This window comes from Pipra filicauda, unplaced genomic scaffold (assembly GCF_003945595.2).
Source record: "Pipra filicauda isolate LSUMZ 115617 unplaced genomic scaffold, ASM394559v2 scaffold351_size757598_pilon, whole genome shotgun sequence".
Classification (NCBI taxonomy): Eukaryota; Metazoa; Chordata; class Aves; order Passeriformes; family Pipridae; genus Pipra; species Pipra filicauda.
Window position 1 is genome coordinate 512,809 of NW_024104478.1, and position 16,660 is coordinate 529,468.

The 16,660-nt window shown below is 43.4% G+C and overlaps 1 protein-coding gene across 2 annotated transcripts; it reads left to right on the top strand.

Moving 5' to 3' along the window:
* The first annotated feature begins 1,219 nt into the window (after positions 1 to 1,219).
* On the top strand, positions 1,220 to 15,833 carry HNRNPU (heterogeneous nuclear ribonucleoprotein U). Of its 2 annotated transcripts, XM_027740992.2 has the most exons (15): positions 1,220 to 2,055; positions 2,098 to 2,177; positions 2,991 to 3,102; positions 3,228 to 3,301; positions 5,641 to 5,780; positions 7,364 to 7,463; positions 8,569 to 8,681; positions 9,078 to 9,341; positions 9,595 to 9,714; positions 10,222 to 10,350; positions 10,710 to 10,878; positions 11,418 to 11,657; positions 11,899 to 12,101; positions 13,210 to 13,281; positions 13,698 to 15,833. In XM_027740992.2, the coding sequence occupies exons 1-15, from the start codon at positions 1,442 to 1,444 to the stop codon at positions 13,749 to 13,751; spliced, it is 2,484 nt and encodes an 827-aa protein (XP_027596793.1). In that variant the 5' UTR covers positions 1,220 to 1,441; the 3' UTR covers positions 13,752 to 15,833. The 2 variants fall into 2 exon arrangements, with proteins under 2 accessions (XP_027596793.1, XP_027596791.1); XM_027740990.2 differs by having other exon boundaries at positions 1,220 to 2,177.
* The last annotated feature ends 827 nt before the right edge of the window (positions 15,834 to 16,660 follow it).

Below are 16,660 nucleotides of genomic sequence, written 5' to 3' on the forward strand. Positions count from 1 at the left end.
ACTCTGACCTACTGGACTGAGATAAAATCTACTAACTTGCATTTATAGTAAGGGAAAGGTTCTGGCAACCTTTTTCTCATCTGTACATATTGCATCTTGTCCTGTCTCTGTTCCAACAAGCTGTTCTGTAGTGCTGGCTTGAGCTAACCTTGCTGACTGAGTCGTGTTTCCTCCCAATAGATGTAGCCTGACTGAGGACAGAGCAGTGTGTGCCTGTACGTGCTTGATAGAGCCCTTTCCTTGTGCAGTTAAAACAGGGTGACTTCCTTGTTTCTCCTCCCTTCCTCTCGGGGCAGGTAAAAGTAATTTGTTCTAATTCAGGAGGCCACGCCATCTGCACCAACACAAGGCAACTTCGTGCCAAACACACCTTCCCTTCTGTTGCGCCTCATACCGATGGTTTGACTTGCTTTCCTTTTCCTGAAGGGAAAATTAGTTTTTTATTCCTGCTCCCTAAGGAAGCTGAGTCGTAGATCAGTTCTGCCTTCGTGTTCATGCAAAATTCTCTCCTGTTTGTTCTTGTTAGTTCTGACCGAATTGGAAAAATCCCAAATTCAACCGCTGTACAGCTTGGGTAGCTGGGGAGAGCCCCCAATTAATACTGTGCAGAGAGGGGTGGGGGACAGGAGGGAAAGCTGAGCGGTTTTGGTTGGTGGGTGGGCTCTGTGCCGAGCCCCAGTTGAGGCACTCCAGAACCTTTGTTATCGCAGGGCTCTGCTTTGGGATCAGCCCTGCGCCTGCTTCCTCCCGGTGCTGCGGGGACGCGGATTGCTCGCTCCTGCCCTTACATAACCGCGTTAGCAGGGCTGTGCCAGGGGAACTATTTCGGGCGGCAGTGCCCCTCTTCGAAGCCTTTACGCATAAACCGTGCGGGACTAGGCCCGAGAGGGGCGCCGGGGACTGAGGGGAAGCAGGGCAGAGCGCTGCGAGGCTGCGGCTCGAACGCGGGGGCATTTCGGTCGGGCCGTGGCCTCATGTCAGCGAGCGGGAGCTGGCGCGGGGACGGCTCCCAGCCCCGAGCGGGGTCAGTGTGCCGGAGCTGCGTGTTGGTGAATCCGCTGCCGGGCAGGAATACGCCAGAAGGGCGGCGGGCCCCGCTGCGCTCGACCGGGCATTTACGGTAACAGGGTGGTTACGGTAGCGCGGGAGGGCCTACGTGCGCGGGGGCGGGGCGGGGCGGCGCGCGCGCGGCGGCGGTGCGTGCGCGGCCCCGCGAGGCGCGTCTCCCTCGCGAGCTCGCGGTGAAAGGATTTGGCGCCAGGCGGGTCCCGCTCCGCAGCTCCCGCAGCCGCCGCAGCCGCACAGGCCCCCCGCGCCTCCCGCCCGTTCCCACCGCCCGCCGGGGCACCCATACACCGCAGGCACAGCCAGAGTCGCCCGCCCGTCCCTGACCGCCGCCGCCCGCGCGCCGCCCAGGGACCGAGCCGCCAGCGCCGCCGCCATGAGCTGCTCGCCCGTGAACGTGAAGAAGCTGAAGGTGTCGGAGCTGAAGGAGGAGCTGAAAAAGCGGCGCCTCTCCGACAAGGGCCTCAAGGCCGAGCTCATGGAGCGGCTCCAGGCCGCGCTTGACCAGGAGGAGGCCGGCGGGGGCGGCCCCGCCAGCGGCGCGGCCGAGCCCGGCAACGGCAGCGTGGAGGGGGAGGCGGCCGAGAGCGGCGGGGGCGCCGCGCAGCTCCGCCAGGGGGGAGGCCCTGGCCAGGCCGCGGCCTCCGCCATGGAGGACGACGACGAGGAAGGGCTGGAGGCCGCTGATGGCGACGCCATGGAGCTGGGCGAAGAGAACGGCGAGCGGGCGGGGGCCGGGGGCGGCCCCATGGAGGAGGAGGCGGGCGGCGAGGAGGAGGAAGAGGAGGAGGAGGAGGATGAGAACGGCGACGACCAGGGATTCCAGGAGGGGGAGGACGAGCTGGCCGACGAGGAGGAGGCCGTGGCCGGAGACGCCAACGGGCACGGCGACCAGCAGCCGCCGCAGTCCCAGCAGCCGCAGCAGCCCCCACCGCTCCTCCCGCCGCGCGGCGCCGCCGCCACCAAGGAGGCCCCGGGCAAGAGCGCCGGGGGCGCCTCGGGGCCCGCCGCGGCCGCCGCCTCCGGCCCGGCGGGCCCCGCCAAGCAACAGCAGCAGCAGCAGAAGAAAGCGGAAGGCGGCAGCGGCCGCCCTGGGGCTCAGGGCGCCGGGGGTGAGTGAGCGCGGTGGGGACGAGGGGGGGCCATTAATCCCATCCCCCGCCCGCCATGGCGGGGGCTGCCCGCAGGGGGGTGTGAGGGGGGGGCGGCTTCCGGGGCGCGCGCGGGAGGACGTTGGAGGCCCCGCGCCTCGTGCGGCCCCGGCGGGGGGGGCCGGGCGGGGGAGGGGCCGTGGGGGGAGGGGCGGCGGAGGGGCCGCTGGGGCGCGCTGTGCATTGTGCGCCGAGGGGCGCGCGGCGCGCGTGACGTCACTTCCGGGCTGGGCGCACGGGATGGCGCTGGGAAGGCCCGGCGGTACAATGGAGGCGGGAGGAGGAGGAGGAATTCCTGCCCTGGGGCTCCCGCCTGCGGCCCGCCGGGAGGAGGCGCAGTCGTGCGGATCGCGCCGTGCCCTTGCGAGCGGCCGGGAATGTCCCGCTGTCCCCGCGGGGAGGAGGATGGGGGTGCGGCGTCGCGGCGGGTCCAGGTTTTTTTTGGTCCTTTTATTTTTTTTCATTTTATTTTTCTGGCTTTTCCGTGGGGATCTTAACACCGACGGCCGTACCGGCTGCTGCGTGGTGTAGTGGCCGCTTCCGTCTGCTAAATCGCTTCTGACTTACGACAAGTTCTGAGTCTCCCGAGAAAATTCGAGATACGGGGTTCTATCTTAAAAAAAAAAAAAAAAGCAAAACTTCTTTTTAGGATATTATTGTTTTTCTCAGGCTGTAGGTTCTTTTAATTTACAAGCTTATAGCCCTCAGAGAGATTTTATTCCTAATTATATTAAAACTTAAAATAATTAAAGTGAATCATTCATTTTGTTACAGGAGATGGTAAAATGGAACAAAAACCTGGTGAGAAGAAGAGGGGAGTGAAAAGACCACGTGAGGACCATGGCCGAGGATATTTTGAATACATTGAGGAAAATAAGTATAGCAGGTAAACAGACTTGATGTTGGGTAGCATTTTGTGAATGAGGAGGAGTAAAGTACAGGAGTGTCTATTTTAACATTGTTAAAATATGTGTAGCTTTATTATCTTTTGTTTGGTCTTTGTTTTATCAGGGCCAAGTCCCCTCAACCACCTGTTGAAGAAGAAGATGAACATTTTGATGACACAGTGGTTTGTCTTGATACTTGTGAGTAAACATGCTTTCCTTTGCTCTGGAAAGATGTGGTGTTATATTTTTAATCTTAATGCCACACTTTCTGAAATGCGGGGAGAATACATTTGTTGACTTTCATTACCAGGTAACTAAAAAAAAAAGAAATTGTGTTTCTACCCATTTTCAATATACAGAGATCAGAAGGATGTGCAAGTATATTAGCAGCAGTAAGCTTGTTTTCCTACAAAGTCTGTGGTGACAGAATTCTGTGAAGAAATCTTAACCAAAACTCTTACACAGTATGGAAGCTTGGGTGGCCAAATGTAGAGTGAACATAGAACACCCTGAAAACAGCTTGAGAAAATAGTTGTCCAGCACTGCTGCTTCAGAAAGCTTAGAGAGTCAGTAGTGTAAGTGATTACAATGGTATGGTTGGTGAAGTGAGCTTCCTGCATAACTTGCGCTATATATGTACCGAGCAGTGGAGTGTTCTTTCACATCTTCTGAGAAATTGAACAGAATCTGGTAAGACCTCCTGAAAAGTGACCCATTTATGCAGCCTGGGAGTTTATGGGGTTGGGTGGTGATTTGTGTAAGTGGGAAGACAGAGAGAATTCGTTGGCAGAGCGTAGACTTTGACAAGTACCTGCAAATGGGTTTTTTTTGAGACAGATTATAAACATTACTATTACTGGGATGTACCGTAAGAGCAAAGTTGACATTTGTATTCTTGAGGGTAAGTATAAGAACTTAGTGCAATATTAGAAAACTGGAATAAGTAGTGCTTGAACTTGTTGGATTCTTAAAGTGCCATGGAAGAAAAGCTTAACTTCTGGCATTATCTAGCATATTTGTTAGTGGTTCCAGATGGTTTTTTTCCCACAACAAGTGCTTTGAAATGGAAGGCAGTATTAGTTCACAGCCACATAAACTGCTCAGTATGCAATCCTTGACATTTTGGTAACTGAATCTCAAGTTTCTAGCTGCTAACCTGGTGAGTAGCCACCTCTGTGGGAGCTTTGGATTTTCCCAATGACTGAGTAAATGGCTGCTGTTAATTATTACTATTTCTATAATAATAATAATAATTCCTAGTGAAAAGTTTTCTTACTGGACAAACTTCATGATTTAAAGTGTTAACAGACTGTTTGGAGATAAGATTCAAACATAGCTTAAAGACTGAATAGGTATTCTCTTTTCTGCACCATAGTGATCCAGACATATAAGAGGTTTAGCCACTCTTAAGTACCTTTTATTTCCCATGTCTTAAAAGGAAGCTGTAATTTGAAATTCTGTTGTCATTTCCTGTTCTATAAGTAACATGTAAAGGTGGGTTTCTTCTGTGTGATTTTATCTGGTTTTCACACAACAAATAAAAGTTAGAAGTACTAATGAGAAAACACTTGGAAAACACTGTTGCAGTTGGGGATGGTTGTATGCAAAAATCTTGTGCGTGACAGTTGCCAGTAATACAGGGCAGACTGCATTTGGTGTGCTCAGGCAGCGTGCAGGTTTTACACTAGAGCAGAACTCGCTGTTTGCTCCTTTAGCTTCTTTCTTGCAACTATCAAATAGGTTTGGAGCTTCATCTATGGATTCCTTGTTCTGGGGAATTAAAGTGCTCTATGCTGCACCCCATCTTACCATTTGGCATTGTCATTCTGAAACCTATTAAAAGATTAATTAGCAATTTGATGGTGTTCAGCTCTGAAGATGCCTGTAAAACCAAGGTTCCACTTAAGCTCTTAGGTGAATTCATAGTTGTAGGTCTTGTTTTTGGTCTGAAGTAGGTTCTCAGGCTAAGCACAGAGAGTGTTTGAATTAAACACTTGTGTTTTAATTGGCTTAATGTAATGGGACTCGCTAGTTTATTGTATTAACCAGAGACTATTTTCAGTACTCAAACGTTCATATTTACGTCTTAGCAGCCCTTAATTTTGAGGGTGAGCATTAAGAATACTTCAAAAACAGTACAACAGCACATACTGCCAAGAGCGTGATGCAAATTGCTCTGTACTGGCAGAAATAGGTAACCAACAAAGAAGACTCAAGTGGGTAGATAAGGTGAAATTCAGGGGCTTTTAAGCAGATGGAAAAAATAGAGGGGAAATGGGTGACAAAAGTGAAGATAACACCTTGAAAAATTGCTCTTGTTAGCTAGTTTTTTTAAGACTTTATGCTGAGCTTCAGCCTGTGCCTCTGTCTAGGCATATGTTCAGTTGTGAGTTGCTTTTCTGAAAGCCAATGAGTACTTGCTGGCAGTTTGTCTTGAATATCACCTTTGAAAGCTGACATCACCTTTAATGCATACAATTGGACACCTGTACGTTATTTTGTAATCAGAGTAAACAGAATGATTTTTATGTTAACAGATAACTGTGACCTGCATTTTAAAATCTCAAGAGACCGGTTTAGTGCTTCCTCTCTGACCATGGAAAGCTTTGCTTTCCTTTGGGCTGGAGGGAGAGCTTCCTATGGAGTTTCTAAAGGCAAAGTCTGCTTTGAGATGAAGGTGAGTTACTGATGCTTACAGGAGACTGTTTTGCATGCTTAAATATAATATTGTTTATACTTGTCACATTTTTTGGACTAAGTTAAAACTACGTCATGTGAACAAGGCCTGGGAAGGCCTTGTCTTATGTGCCTGTGAAATGTTCTTGATAAAAGATGGCTCAGTTTGCAAAACTGTTGCCTCTTTAATAAGAACTTCCATTTAACAACAAAAAAAACCCCAAACAAATAAAGCCCCCCAAAAAAACCACAAAACCCTTCATTTTGTCTGAATGAGACGTTTGCTCTCATTTTTTAACCAAGAATTCTATTTGGGAGCTCATGCATCAACACTTGAAGAACTTTTATACTCTCTAGTCAGAAGTTTGCTTGGACTTTTTGAAGAGTACAGAGAGCTTGATTTCTTTTTAAAAAAGGGATATAAATTATCCCAGCAGTCCTTTCTGTTTCCACTTCTCTTTGAGTTTGACCTGCTCTAGGTAGAGACTTGGGCTGGATGACCTCCAGAGGTCCCTTTCAACATGATTAACTCTGACTTGATGCATTGAATGTGAGTATTTAGCAGGTAGTTAAATTTTGAGAACAGAAGTTCTCCTGAAGGCTAAGAACAGCAAAGAGCAATCAGCCTTGTAATAAATTGATTTCTCCAACTTGTGGATGGAAGAGTAACAAGAGCAGAAAGCTTGAATTTTTTTTTTTATTTTTTTTACTTAAAACCATGTTAAAGGCTTCTTTGCACATGATGTGCCTGTGTTCTCTTACTCTATTCTCTTCCTCTAGTGCTTTGACATGTAACTTTTTCCATGAGAACTGGGTAGTGATCCCGTTCTTGCTGTTGCATGGAGCGATTTCTTTCTTTAACTTTGGGAGGCCACTAAAGTGAAATTAATGTCCCTATTGCCCTGTTCACTTTCAAATCAGTTTGACCTGACTTAAATTAATTGTGGAAGCTGGTAGGGTACTGATGGATTTTTCACTTGAATTTGGTGAAGTTAGTAAATGCAATTAAGAAATAGCTGGTTGCCTACAGATTCCAGTGCTTTTAGGTGGTTTGTTGGGGGGGTTTTGTATGTTGGGGTTTTTTTGTTTAAATCTGGTTATGTTGTTTGGAAGTTGGCGGTTTGCCCAGGAAGTCTGCTTACAGTGAAAAGGGACGAGTGTAATATTTGCCTCAGTCTATATAAAGCAATTTTTTTTATCCATTGCATATTTTCTTAGCAAAGTAATTTACTGTTAATCCCAATTTTATGGCAGCTCTTTTGGTTTTTTTAAGTATGTATACATCTTGTTTGTGATATTAATACAGTGTCAAAAGGACTTAAGGCTTTTGGCCACTGAGGGGGACTGCTTTGACAAAGTGATCAAGATATATGGTATCTTCAATCTTCATTGCTAGGTCAGGAGATAAAACTATTTAGTCGTTGGCTTGTGGTTTCAGAATGTTTTATTTTTGCAGAAGGTGATTACTTAGACTTAGCAAAGATTCAACCAATGTGTAAAGGTTCCAAATACTACCTTTTGTGCTTCCATCTTGTTAGTGTCTAATAAATATCGCTTACCTTTTGCTGAATAATTTAAAAATAGGTTACAGAAAAGATTCCTGTTAAACACCTGTATACAAAAGATATTGACATACATGAAGTGCGAGTTGGCTGGTCACTGAACACAAGTGGAATGTTGCTTGGTAAGAATTAAATGTTTGATTGCTTTTGAATTGTGTATGCTGAATATGGCTGAAGTTTTAAATCATCTTTTTCTGAAGCAGGTGGGACAAGCTTAGTGATTGTAATCTGTGTGTTCTGAAAAGTCTTTATTTGGTCCTAGTAATAAACTTCCTCACACCATGTCCTGTAAATGACTCAAATTAAGCCATTAAGTATTCAGGCCTGTAAGGAGTTCATAATTTCAGAGCTAGTTCTTCCAGTGGTCAAGTATGGCTTGTGGAGAACATTATCGAATACCTAACAAGATAAAGATTTCTCCTTTTTGTGTGGTGTCATAAGAGGGAACAGGGACAGCCCTTCTCTTTTTTCTTCAAGGATGGGACATAGTGTAAGATTTAACCAGTGAAAAAAAATTCATGGATAACTCCATTATCATTCCTTTGGCTTGGGGGGGAAATCCTAATTTCTGAAAAAAGTTGGAAAGAAAAAAGTACAACTTCATTAGATACATGGCAAATGGTCATAATAACACTGACAGCTCATACTTGTTGCTGAAACACATCTTTGTGGGAAATGTGTATGAGTTGGTATGTTCTGACATCAGCAACAGCTTTCTAGTTAAGTACTTAAGTTCCACCTGAGTGCTTATGTTTGACACTTCCTGTTAGCTTGTTCCTTGCAGCTTCATCCTCAGCTGTGGCATAGGCTGACTGTCTGCTAAACTCCCTTTAAAATGGGAGGGGTAAGTGCTACTGGAGACTAAATTCAGTCAGAAAGCCTTTCTGACTATGTTACAGTAGGTATACCAGTGCATAATGTGAGGTCTTCAGATTTTAAAAATACTTGCTCATGTCTTTATCTGGCAGTTCAGCTTTGTCAGGATGAATCTGGAACCAGCAGCATAAGGCTCTTAAAACTGGGATGAGGAAACGCTGCTGTTCCATCTCAAGTGAGAGTACTCTTGAATAGAAAAGTGAGCTTGTGTAACTGTTTAGGGTCATAGCTTGTTTTGGCATTAATAAAAATATTCTGAACAGCAGCTTACATAAGTAGCTGTAAAGTGATTTATTTCTAAAAGGTTAGGTGGGAATGCCTGTTTTTAATTAGTTTAAATTATTTCTTCAGGTGAAGAAGAATTTTCTTATGGTTATTCTCTAAAAGGAATAAAGACTTGCAATTGTGAGACTGAAGACTTTGGTGAGAAGTTTGATGAAAATGATGTGATTGGATGTTTTGCTGTAAGTTTTCACTTATTTCAAGGATGTTTTTCCTCAAAAGAGAATATTTTTAGACTTCTTTGATGTGATAAGCAGTAAAGCAAATACTTAAAATCATGGGAGCAAGACAAGTTGTTTAACATAGGGAGATGCTAGAAGCAGCAGCTATTATCAACAGTGGCTGCTGCTGCCAACGTGATTACGTATTCATAAACAAATGTCTTTAAAGCCTTTAACAAAAAAATCAGATCTTAAACAAGATGATCATTGGCAGTAACTCATTGTAAGAGAAAATTTGTTTTAGTTCGTTTATGATATAGCAGTGTTACAGGAGTTAAATGAATATAGTGAAGTGACTAATATAATTTCATAGAGTGAGGTACTTGTATCTAACCTGATGTTTTGTCTGAAAAACAGAATTTTGATGGTGATGAAGTGGAACTCTCATATTCCAAGAATGGACAAGAGCTTGGTGTTGCATTCAAAATAAGCAAGGAAGTTCTTGATGGACGACCACTCTTTCCACATGTTCTCTGCCATAACTGTGCAGTTGAGTTTAACTTTGGTCAGAAGGAGGAACCTTACTTTCCTGTTCCTGAAGAGTATACCTTCATCCAGAAGGTCCCCCTGGAGGATAGGGTCCGAGGACCAAAGGGACCTGAGCAAAAGAAAGATTGTGAGGTAAGTTTCTTCTTGATAATCTCAAAGTTGTTGAGATGGATGGATGGCAGTGGCAGACTTAAGCAGACTATTACACCACACTCTGATGTTGTTTGGGAGCTTTAATACTTGGTATCCCATGACTGTTCACTACCACCACCACCCCCTGACACTCCTACATTCCCTCTCAGTATTCATTAGGCTTTCTGGGCTAAGTTACATACTAAAGACAATCTTTGAACTAGTATCTCAAGTATAGAACTTGTCGTCATAGGTGGTGATGATGATTGGTTTGCCTGGGGCTGGCAAGACTACATGGGTTACCAAACATGCAGCAGCAAATCCCGGGAAATACAACATTCTTGGGACAAATACTATTATGGACAAAATGATGGTAAGTGAAAATACGACATTTGATTTCTTAATATATTAAAAACTTGGTGTAAATGCAAGGTGTCTGGCTGCTGTGGGATTCTTTTGTATCAAAGAAACTGGCTACGTGTTAGCTAGTGACTGTTAAAAGTCTTTTTACCTTGCTGAGCTGCTCATTTGTATGTGGCACAGCAGAATTCTAAAGCTTTTTGTGGTAGTATATAAAAAATAGTCAGCTGTTGTTGACTCTTTAACGTATTTCTATTTCTCTGTGTTACTGTTTTCAGAATAGAATGTTTAGCTGGAATTAGTATTGTGATGAGTATACCTTGAACTGAACTGTATTGATTCACCTAGAGTCTTTGTTTGTAAAGCTCTGTGTCTTATGGAGGCTTGAGAATTTCAGTTACGAGTTCGCAGCTATAGCCTTCAATTGAACAATCCATGAATTGAGGTGGAGAACATTTAGCAAAGAAAATGTCAGCCACGTGTATCACGACTACTTTAACTCTGGAAAATCTCTCCATAGGTTGCAGGTTTTAAGCGTCAGATGGCAGACACTGGGAAACTTAACACACTGTTGCAGAGAGCTCCACAGTGTCTTGGGAAATTCATTGAGATTGCAGCTCGTAAGAAGCGGAATTTCATTTTGGATCAGGTAGAAACTTCAGTGAAAAACGGTTAAGGAAATCTGTTATAGGCTGTAATGTAGTAATTAACTGGGATTAAAGTTACATTGTAATAGCACTTTCACTTACTTACTACTCAGGGGACACAAAGTTGAGATAATACTACAAATGCTTGTCTGAACTTCTCTGGATTTATGGGATGTGGGAGGAATAGCGTTTTAACACGTGGATATGAGTTCGTAACTTTGCATTGTGCAGCATCTTTATGTCCAGTTATTTGTAAACTTCATTGCAAGCTCTTGTAGAGGTGAAGTCTATACACCATAAGTTGACTTCCTTAACTCTTACAATGACAGCTACGTGTAGTAAGTTACTGCATTTTTTTCAGACAAATGTGTCTGCAGCTGCGCAGAGGAGAAAAATGTGCCTGTTTGCAGGCTTCCAGCGCAAAGCAGTTGTTGTTTGCCCAAAAGATGAAGACTACAAGCAAAGAACACAAAAGAAGGCAGAGGTGGAGGGAAAAGATCTTCCAGAGCATGCAGTTCTCAAAATGAAAGGCATGGAACATAATCCTATACTGTGTTTTAGGATGCTGACTATCTGTTTAAAGGATTAAGTAAACGTGAAGTCTAAAAAAAAAATCACTTTATCTTAAACAGTTGTACTTAAACAAAACTGGAAGACTATTGTAACTTGGTAGGATAACACTATATTGTGTTCCCTCTGCTGCAGTCCTTAACACTACTCAGTTATGCTGATACGCTTCATGCAGATGCACAAAGCTGTCTTGGCATAAAGTGCCCTATATGAGTGATATATTTGGCAGAAACTGGTATTCTGAGTGGAGGCTTATAAAAGAAAAAAAAGATACAGGCAGAATGTTTTTGAGGTTTGGAACAGTACTGGTAACTCCATGAAGACCTGTTTATTTCTTTTGTCACTGTTATATTTCCTAAATGCTCAAATTATGTAATTTTGTCCCTATGCTTGAGGGAATGCAGGGGGTGGGAGGAAGAATGGGAGAAAGGTGATTAAATTGCGGCTTTGATTGTAGCTGAATGTAGATGCTGAATACTCAGTGTTTTTGCAATTATAGGGAACTTCACACTGCCAGAGGTAGCAGAATGTTTTGATGAAATAATCTATGTAGAGTTGCAAAAAGAAGAAGCTCAGAAGCTTTTGGAACAGTATAAAGAAGAAAGTAAGAAAGCTCTTCCGCCAGAAAAGAAACAGAACACTGGCTCAAAGAAGAACAAGAAGAGCAATAAAAATCAATTTAATAGGGGTCAGAGAGGACGTGGAGGATTCAACATGCGGGGCAACTTCAGAGGAGGAGGTGAGCCTAAAAATAAGGCTGTGAATTCTGGAGGTTGCTGCTACTGAGGGGAAAAAAGGGTGTAGTACTTGCATTGCAGTTATTATTTAGTGGGAATCTTGCTTTCAATTTCAGCAAGCTTTAATGTTTTAGTGCAGAGTTAATTGTCCAGCTTAAATGAGAAAATTGTCAAAATCCTGGATTGCACTGTTGATTTTCAAGTAGGAAATATGTAAGACCTGAAGTAACTCTCTCCCTGCAGTCCCTGGCAATCGTGGTGGATACAACAGAAGGGGAGGCAACATGCCTCAGCGAGGTGGTGGAGGTGGCGGTGGTGGCGGTGGCAGCAGCGGTGCGATTGGCTACCCATATCCTCGCGGCCCTGTCTTTCCAAGCAGAGGTGGCTACTCAAACAGAGGAAACTATAACAGAGGTGGAATGCCCAACAGGGGGAACTACAACCAGGTGATGCTTGGGTGGGGAGGGGGGATTGACTGGGTGAACTACAGTACTTTGGATGAGGTTGGTTGAAAGGTTTGGTGGCTGTGAACAGCTGCACACTAGGTTGTGGTGCTGCACCACTGCCACCACTGCAAGGCTTTTTTGGTTTAGTGCATGTGCGCAGGGCTCTGAATGCTGTGTAAGAAGTGCTGATGTGGATGTGGGGGTTCCATGTTAAGGCTGTACCTCTGTCTTGTTAAAAACGAAGATTTCTAGGGCATGTATGTGAAGGCTTGTGTTCGGGATTTTTTGTTTGTCACGTGTCCCCCCCTCTCCTGACAATAGTAACTGTTGTTCGGCTTTAGGGTCAAGGTGTAACTCTATCAAATATTTAGGGAACTTTATGGAAATGACTCTGCACAGTCTTTGTCTTGGTGTCTGGTATCAAATGCAACTGGTAAAGGTGCTAGCCTAGGTCTTACCTGGTGGAGTATCAGTGGAATTCATGAAAAAAAAACTGGATTACTGAAAAGCCAGCAGATGGAGCCCAAGCCAGTAAACATGGCTCAAGTTTGCATAATACTGACAAACAGGAGAAATGAAATATTTTATCTACTAGTATCAATGTCCTTTGTTGTACCATAACTTCTGTTTGAAGTTCTGTGGGTTAGCTCTTCTATTTTCAGTTGTGTGACCCATATCCTTTTGTCTGATCAGATAACATACCCTTGTAGCAACTACAGCCTTTCCTAACTGAAAATAGACAAGCTCTTGTATTTTTAGTTGTCCTGGTGCAGTTTAGCAGCTGAAAATAGGGTGAGGCAAAACTGGATTAGCCAGCTTTCCAGACCACTGGCAACGACAGTTTGAGCTGGCTTATTAATTCTGATGTTCTCGCCCCTTGTTAAAAGGGAGTTGCTTAGAGAGAGGAGGCTTTTGATATTCTAGTGTTTTTCAGGGAGGGTTTTGTTTTGTGTAGTTTTTTTTGTTTTGTTTCAACCCAAGACTGACAGCTTGAATTTGAAAGCTTCAATATGGTGTGTGGTGTTTTGGTGGTAATAAAGATTGGTATTAGTACACTTCTGAAAAACACATATAGATGAAGTTGTTAAAAGCTGTTGTCCTCTTGCAGAACTTCAGAGGAAGGGGAAATAATCGTGGCTACAAAAACCAATCTCAGGGCTACAACCAGTGGCAGCAGGGTGTAAGTAGTCCCAACTTTATCTTTTTACTGATTTTTTAACTTGAACATTTCAAAATGCTGACTGAAATAATTAGATGTGTAATCAAAACTGGATATTAAAATTTTCTAATGCTAGGTAATATCACTATAAATAGTTTCCTGTGCAAAACTTAATCTGGCTTGATGGTCTTGATATATCAAATATCAGCTGTGGCTTAACAGCCTTAATGGTATGTAGTGTTTGGCATCACATTACTGCTGTGAGGTGAGCTCATAACTGCCTTCAGTTGTTCAGAAACTTGCTGCTATTGGAGAGGATTTTATTCTTCTCAAGTTCCAGAGGAACTAGATGTTTGTTAAGTACTTTTTTTTTTCTGTAAGAAATGTAACCATTTTGCAACTGCAGATTAAAACTAACTATTTATTCTTTATTGCAGCAATTCTGGGGTCAGAAGCCATGGAGTCAGCATTATCACCAAGGATATTATTGAATACCCAAATAAATGAACTGATACATATTTCTCCAAAACCTTCACAAGAAGTCGACTGTTTTCTTTAGTAGGCTAACTTTTTAAACATTCCACAAGAGGAAGTGCCTGCGGGTTCCTTTTTTAGAAGCTTTGTGGGTTGATTTTTTTCTTTTCTTTTTTTGTACATTTTTAATTGCAGTTTTAAAGTGATTCGTAAGAGAACCTCAGCATTGTGCACGATAAAAGAATGTGTCAGTATTTCAGGGTTCTGCATTTTATCTGTAAAATGTGACTTTTTTTTTACCACAACAAAAGTAAAACGTTGCTTTGTACCTGGTGTCTTTTTATTAAAGAATTTTCTCCTTTTTCCCCATCCCCCGATTTCTAAGAAACAGTCGTGAGTCATGTCACAATACGATAGCAGTGTTAGCAACCAGATTCGTACGGAGGCTTCTCAGTAGCCCTCAAATACCATGAGATTATGTAAAGCTCCATATTACACTCCATCTTCTCTATGAAGCTTTTGGGTTGGGAGGGGAGGAGGGGGAGGTAAAAGTTTCTGGCAATAACTAGGACTTTTTTGTAACACTTGGAACTCTTTAGGATGTTGGGGGCAAAGCAGAAACCTGGGGCTAAATAGTGAAGGTGGAGTGTATGTAGAAGCTCTTAAAGTTGTAAAACTCGGTTGCTTTATTTGTGGAGGCTCAAACTTGTGAAGGTACAACACCATAATTTCTTTTCCATTTGTTCTGCATTTTGATTCTGAAAAGAAGCTGGCTTTGCCCATTTCTTATTAAACAAAACTTGTTGTAAATCCAGTTGTCTAATGGGATCTATATGAAGTTAGCTGTGTGTCTGTATAACTTTCCCCACAAAATACTGTATACCTAGTGTGCTTGTAGTAGTTACTCCACCATTTTGTAAGCTAATGAAACTGTGAGTCACCCATTTTATATCTTAATTTTTAATCATGTCAATTTTCAAATGGGTGTATCTCCTTAGCCTGCTGATTCCTTTTCTCTTTAAAGAAAGTGGGTGGAGAAGTTTAACTCTAGACGTTTGTTTGCAATAAAATAAATTCATTTTACTCTTGTTTGGGATTGTCACCATCAAGGTCTAAAATCCCTTTAAGGCTATAAAGAGGAAGAGAATGTATGAAAGTGACGATGTTGGACAGTTTTAAAACTCATTGCTGTGTACATGCTCAAATACTTGTGTTTCTTTAAAATCTAAACTGGTAGTCGCTCTGTTAGAGATCTATCACATGTATAATTTCACAGTTTAACATGGTTATATGTATAGGGCAAAAGTCTTTGAGTTGGCTTGCATCATGTAAATCCACTTAACCTCTTTATTGTAAAATAGACATTAGGGAGGGGACTGGACAGGGAGTAGGATGGGAAAGAGGATGAAGTTTAACAGAGAGCTTCAATTTGTTTTAATTGCTATTATGTTCAGCTTTACGCTTCTGTAAAATTGTAGTGGCAATGTTAGCTGCTGACTTGTGTTTTAATGCCATGAGACAGGGGAGAGATGTCACCGTTGTCAGTGGGACTCAGCATACACGTGTGAGAACACGTGTCACTGCCGGCACTGGGGCGTTGGGCTGTGCTGGCCGAGTCCTCGTGGCAGCGTACAGACTAGCAGAGGCTCCCTGGCAGCAGCCCAGAGCTGGAGTCCGTGTAGTGTGCTGCAAACTGCTCTCAAATGTTAGTCAATTTCTAGTAGTCTTCAGAAGTAAAGATAAAGTTGTGTTGCTCTTCTAGCCTTTATAGCAGATGCATATTGACATTAAACATTAACAGCACCACCTCCTTGTTAATATTGCTTTAAATCATCCCTTTACTTTGAATGAAAAAAATGTAAATTGTCTTTAAAGAAACGCTATTTAATGAACTAGAAATTTGGGGAATTGAAACCCAAATCTGTTCTGCTGAAATGGAATTTTCTTTAGACTTGAAAAAAAAAAAGTTTAGTGTAATTAAAGTCCATCTCCCTTCTACCCTCTTCATGAGAACTAACACTTTGTATGGAGTGCTGATCCTTTGCTTATTTTGGTACTCTATAAAATGATATAGTCTTAAATATAAGAGCCTACACTTACTATGTGGTTGTAAAGCTTGTATTTCAATTCAAAAGTCTGGGATGTTTTGTGTTCAAGTCTTTGCCACACATGAAGTGTTTCAAAAGAGGACTTTTGTGTTTCTGTTAAAAATGCTCCTGTATGACAGAAGCTGTTTTGGTAACTTCAGCACTGGCTGTACTGCTCGTTTCTCAGGAACAGAATTCAAAAAAGCTTTAGGACATGCACCACTGGGGCATGTGTAGTTCAGAGAGGGCACAGAAAAGTCCCAAGCACGTCCTGCTCGTGATTTCTCACAGTAGAGTGGAGACCAGCACTTGTGTGAGGCTGTGTTCAGCCTGGGTCTGCCCAGAGAGACTTCATCAGTATAGCTGTGATTATTCATAGCAAAGGGATTTGTTTTGTCATGTGAAAATTGCTTTTACAGAAAAGCCATTACCTAGAAAATCAGAAATATTAAAAAAATTGTGGTTTGCATTTAAAAAGGACAATATCAAACTTGGCTGATGGCTACAGAAAGGTGAGGAAGGCACAGCCAAACGTTGCCAAAACAAGAGGGATGAGCCATCTGTCATATCGAGTGATTTCTTGCAGTTTACAAGGGCTTGTTTACATGCAGAAAAGTACCTGGATTACAGCAGCTGTGCTGCTGGCAGCAGCTGCGCAGACACTAACATACAGCTGGGTTTTGGGTTTGTGTTTTTGGGTGTTTTTCATATTGGAGGGCAAACTGGGTTTGCTTTTTTCTAACCGAGATGGGTTTTTTCCTAATGGAGTACAAACCTGGAGAACCTTGGGCCTGGCTCTGGCAGTAGAAGCATGGCTTATGATGCCTGTGCAGCTCCTG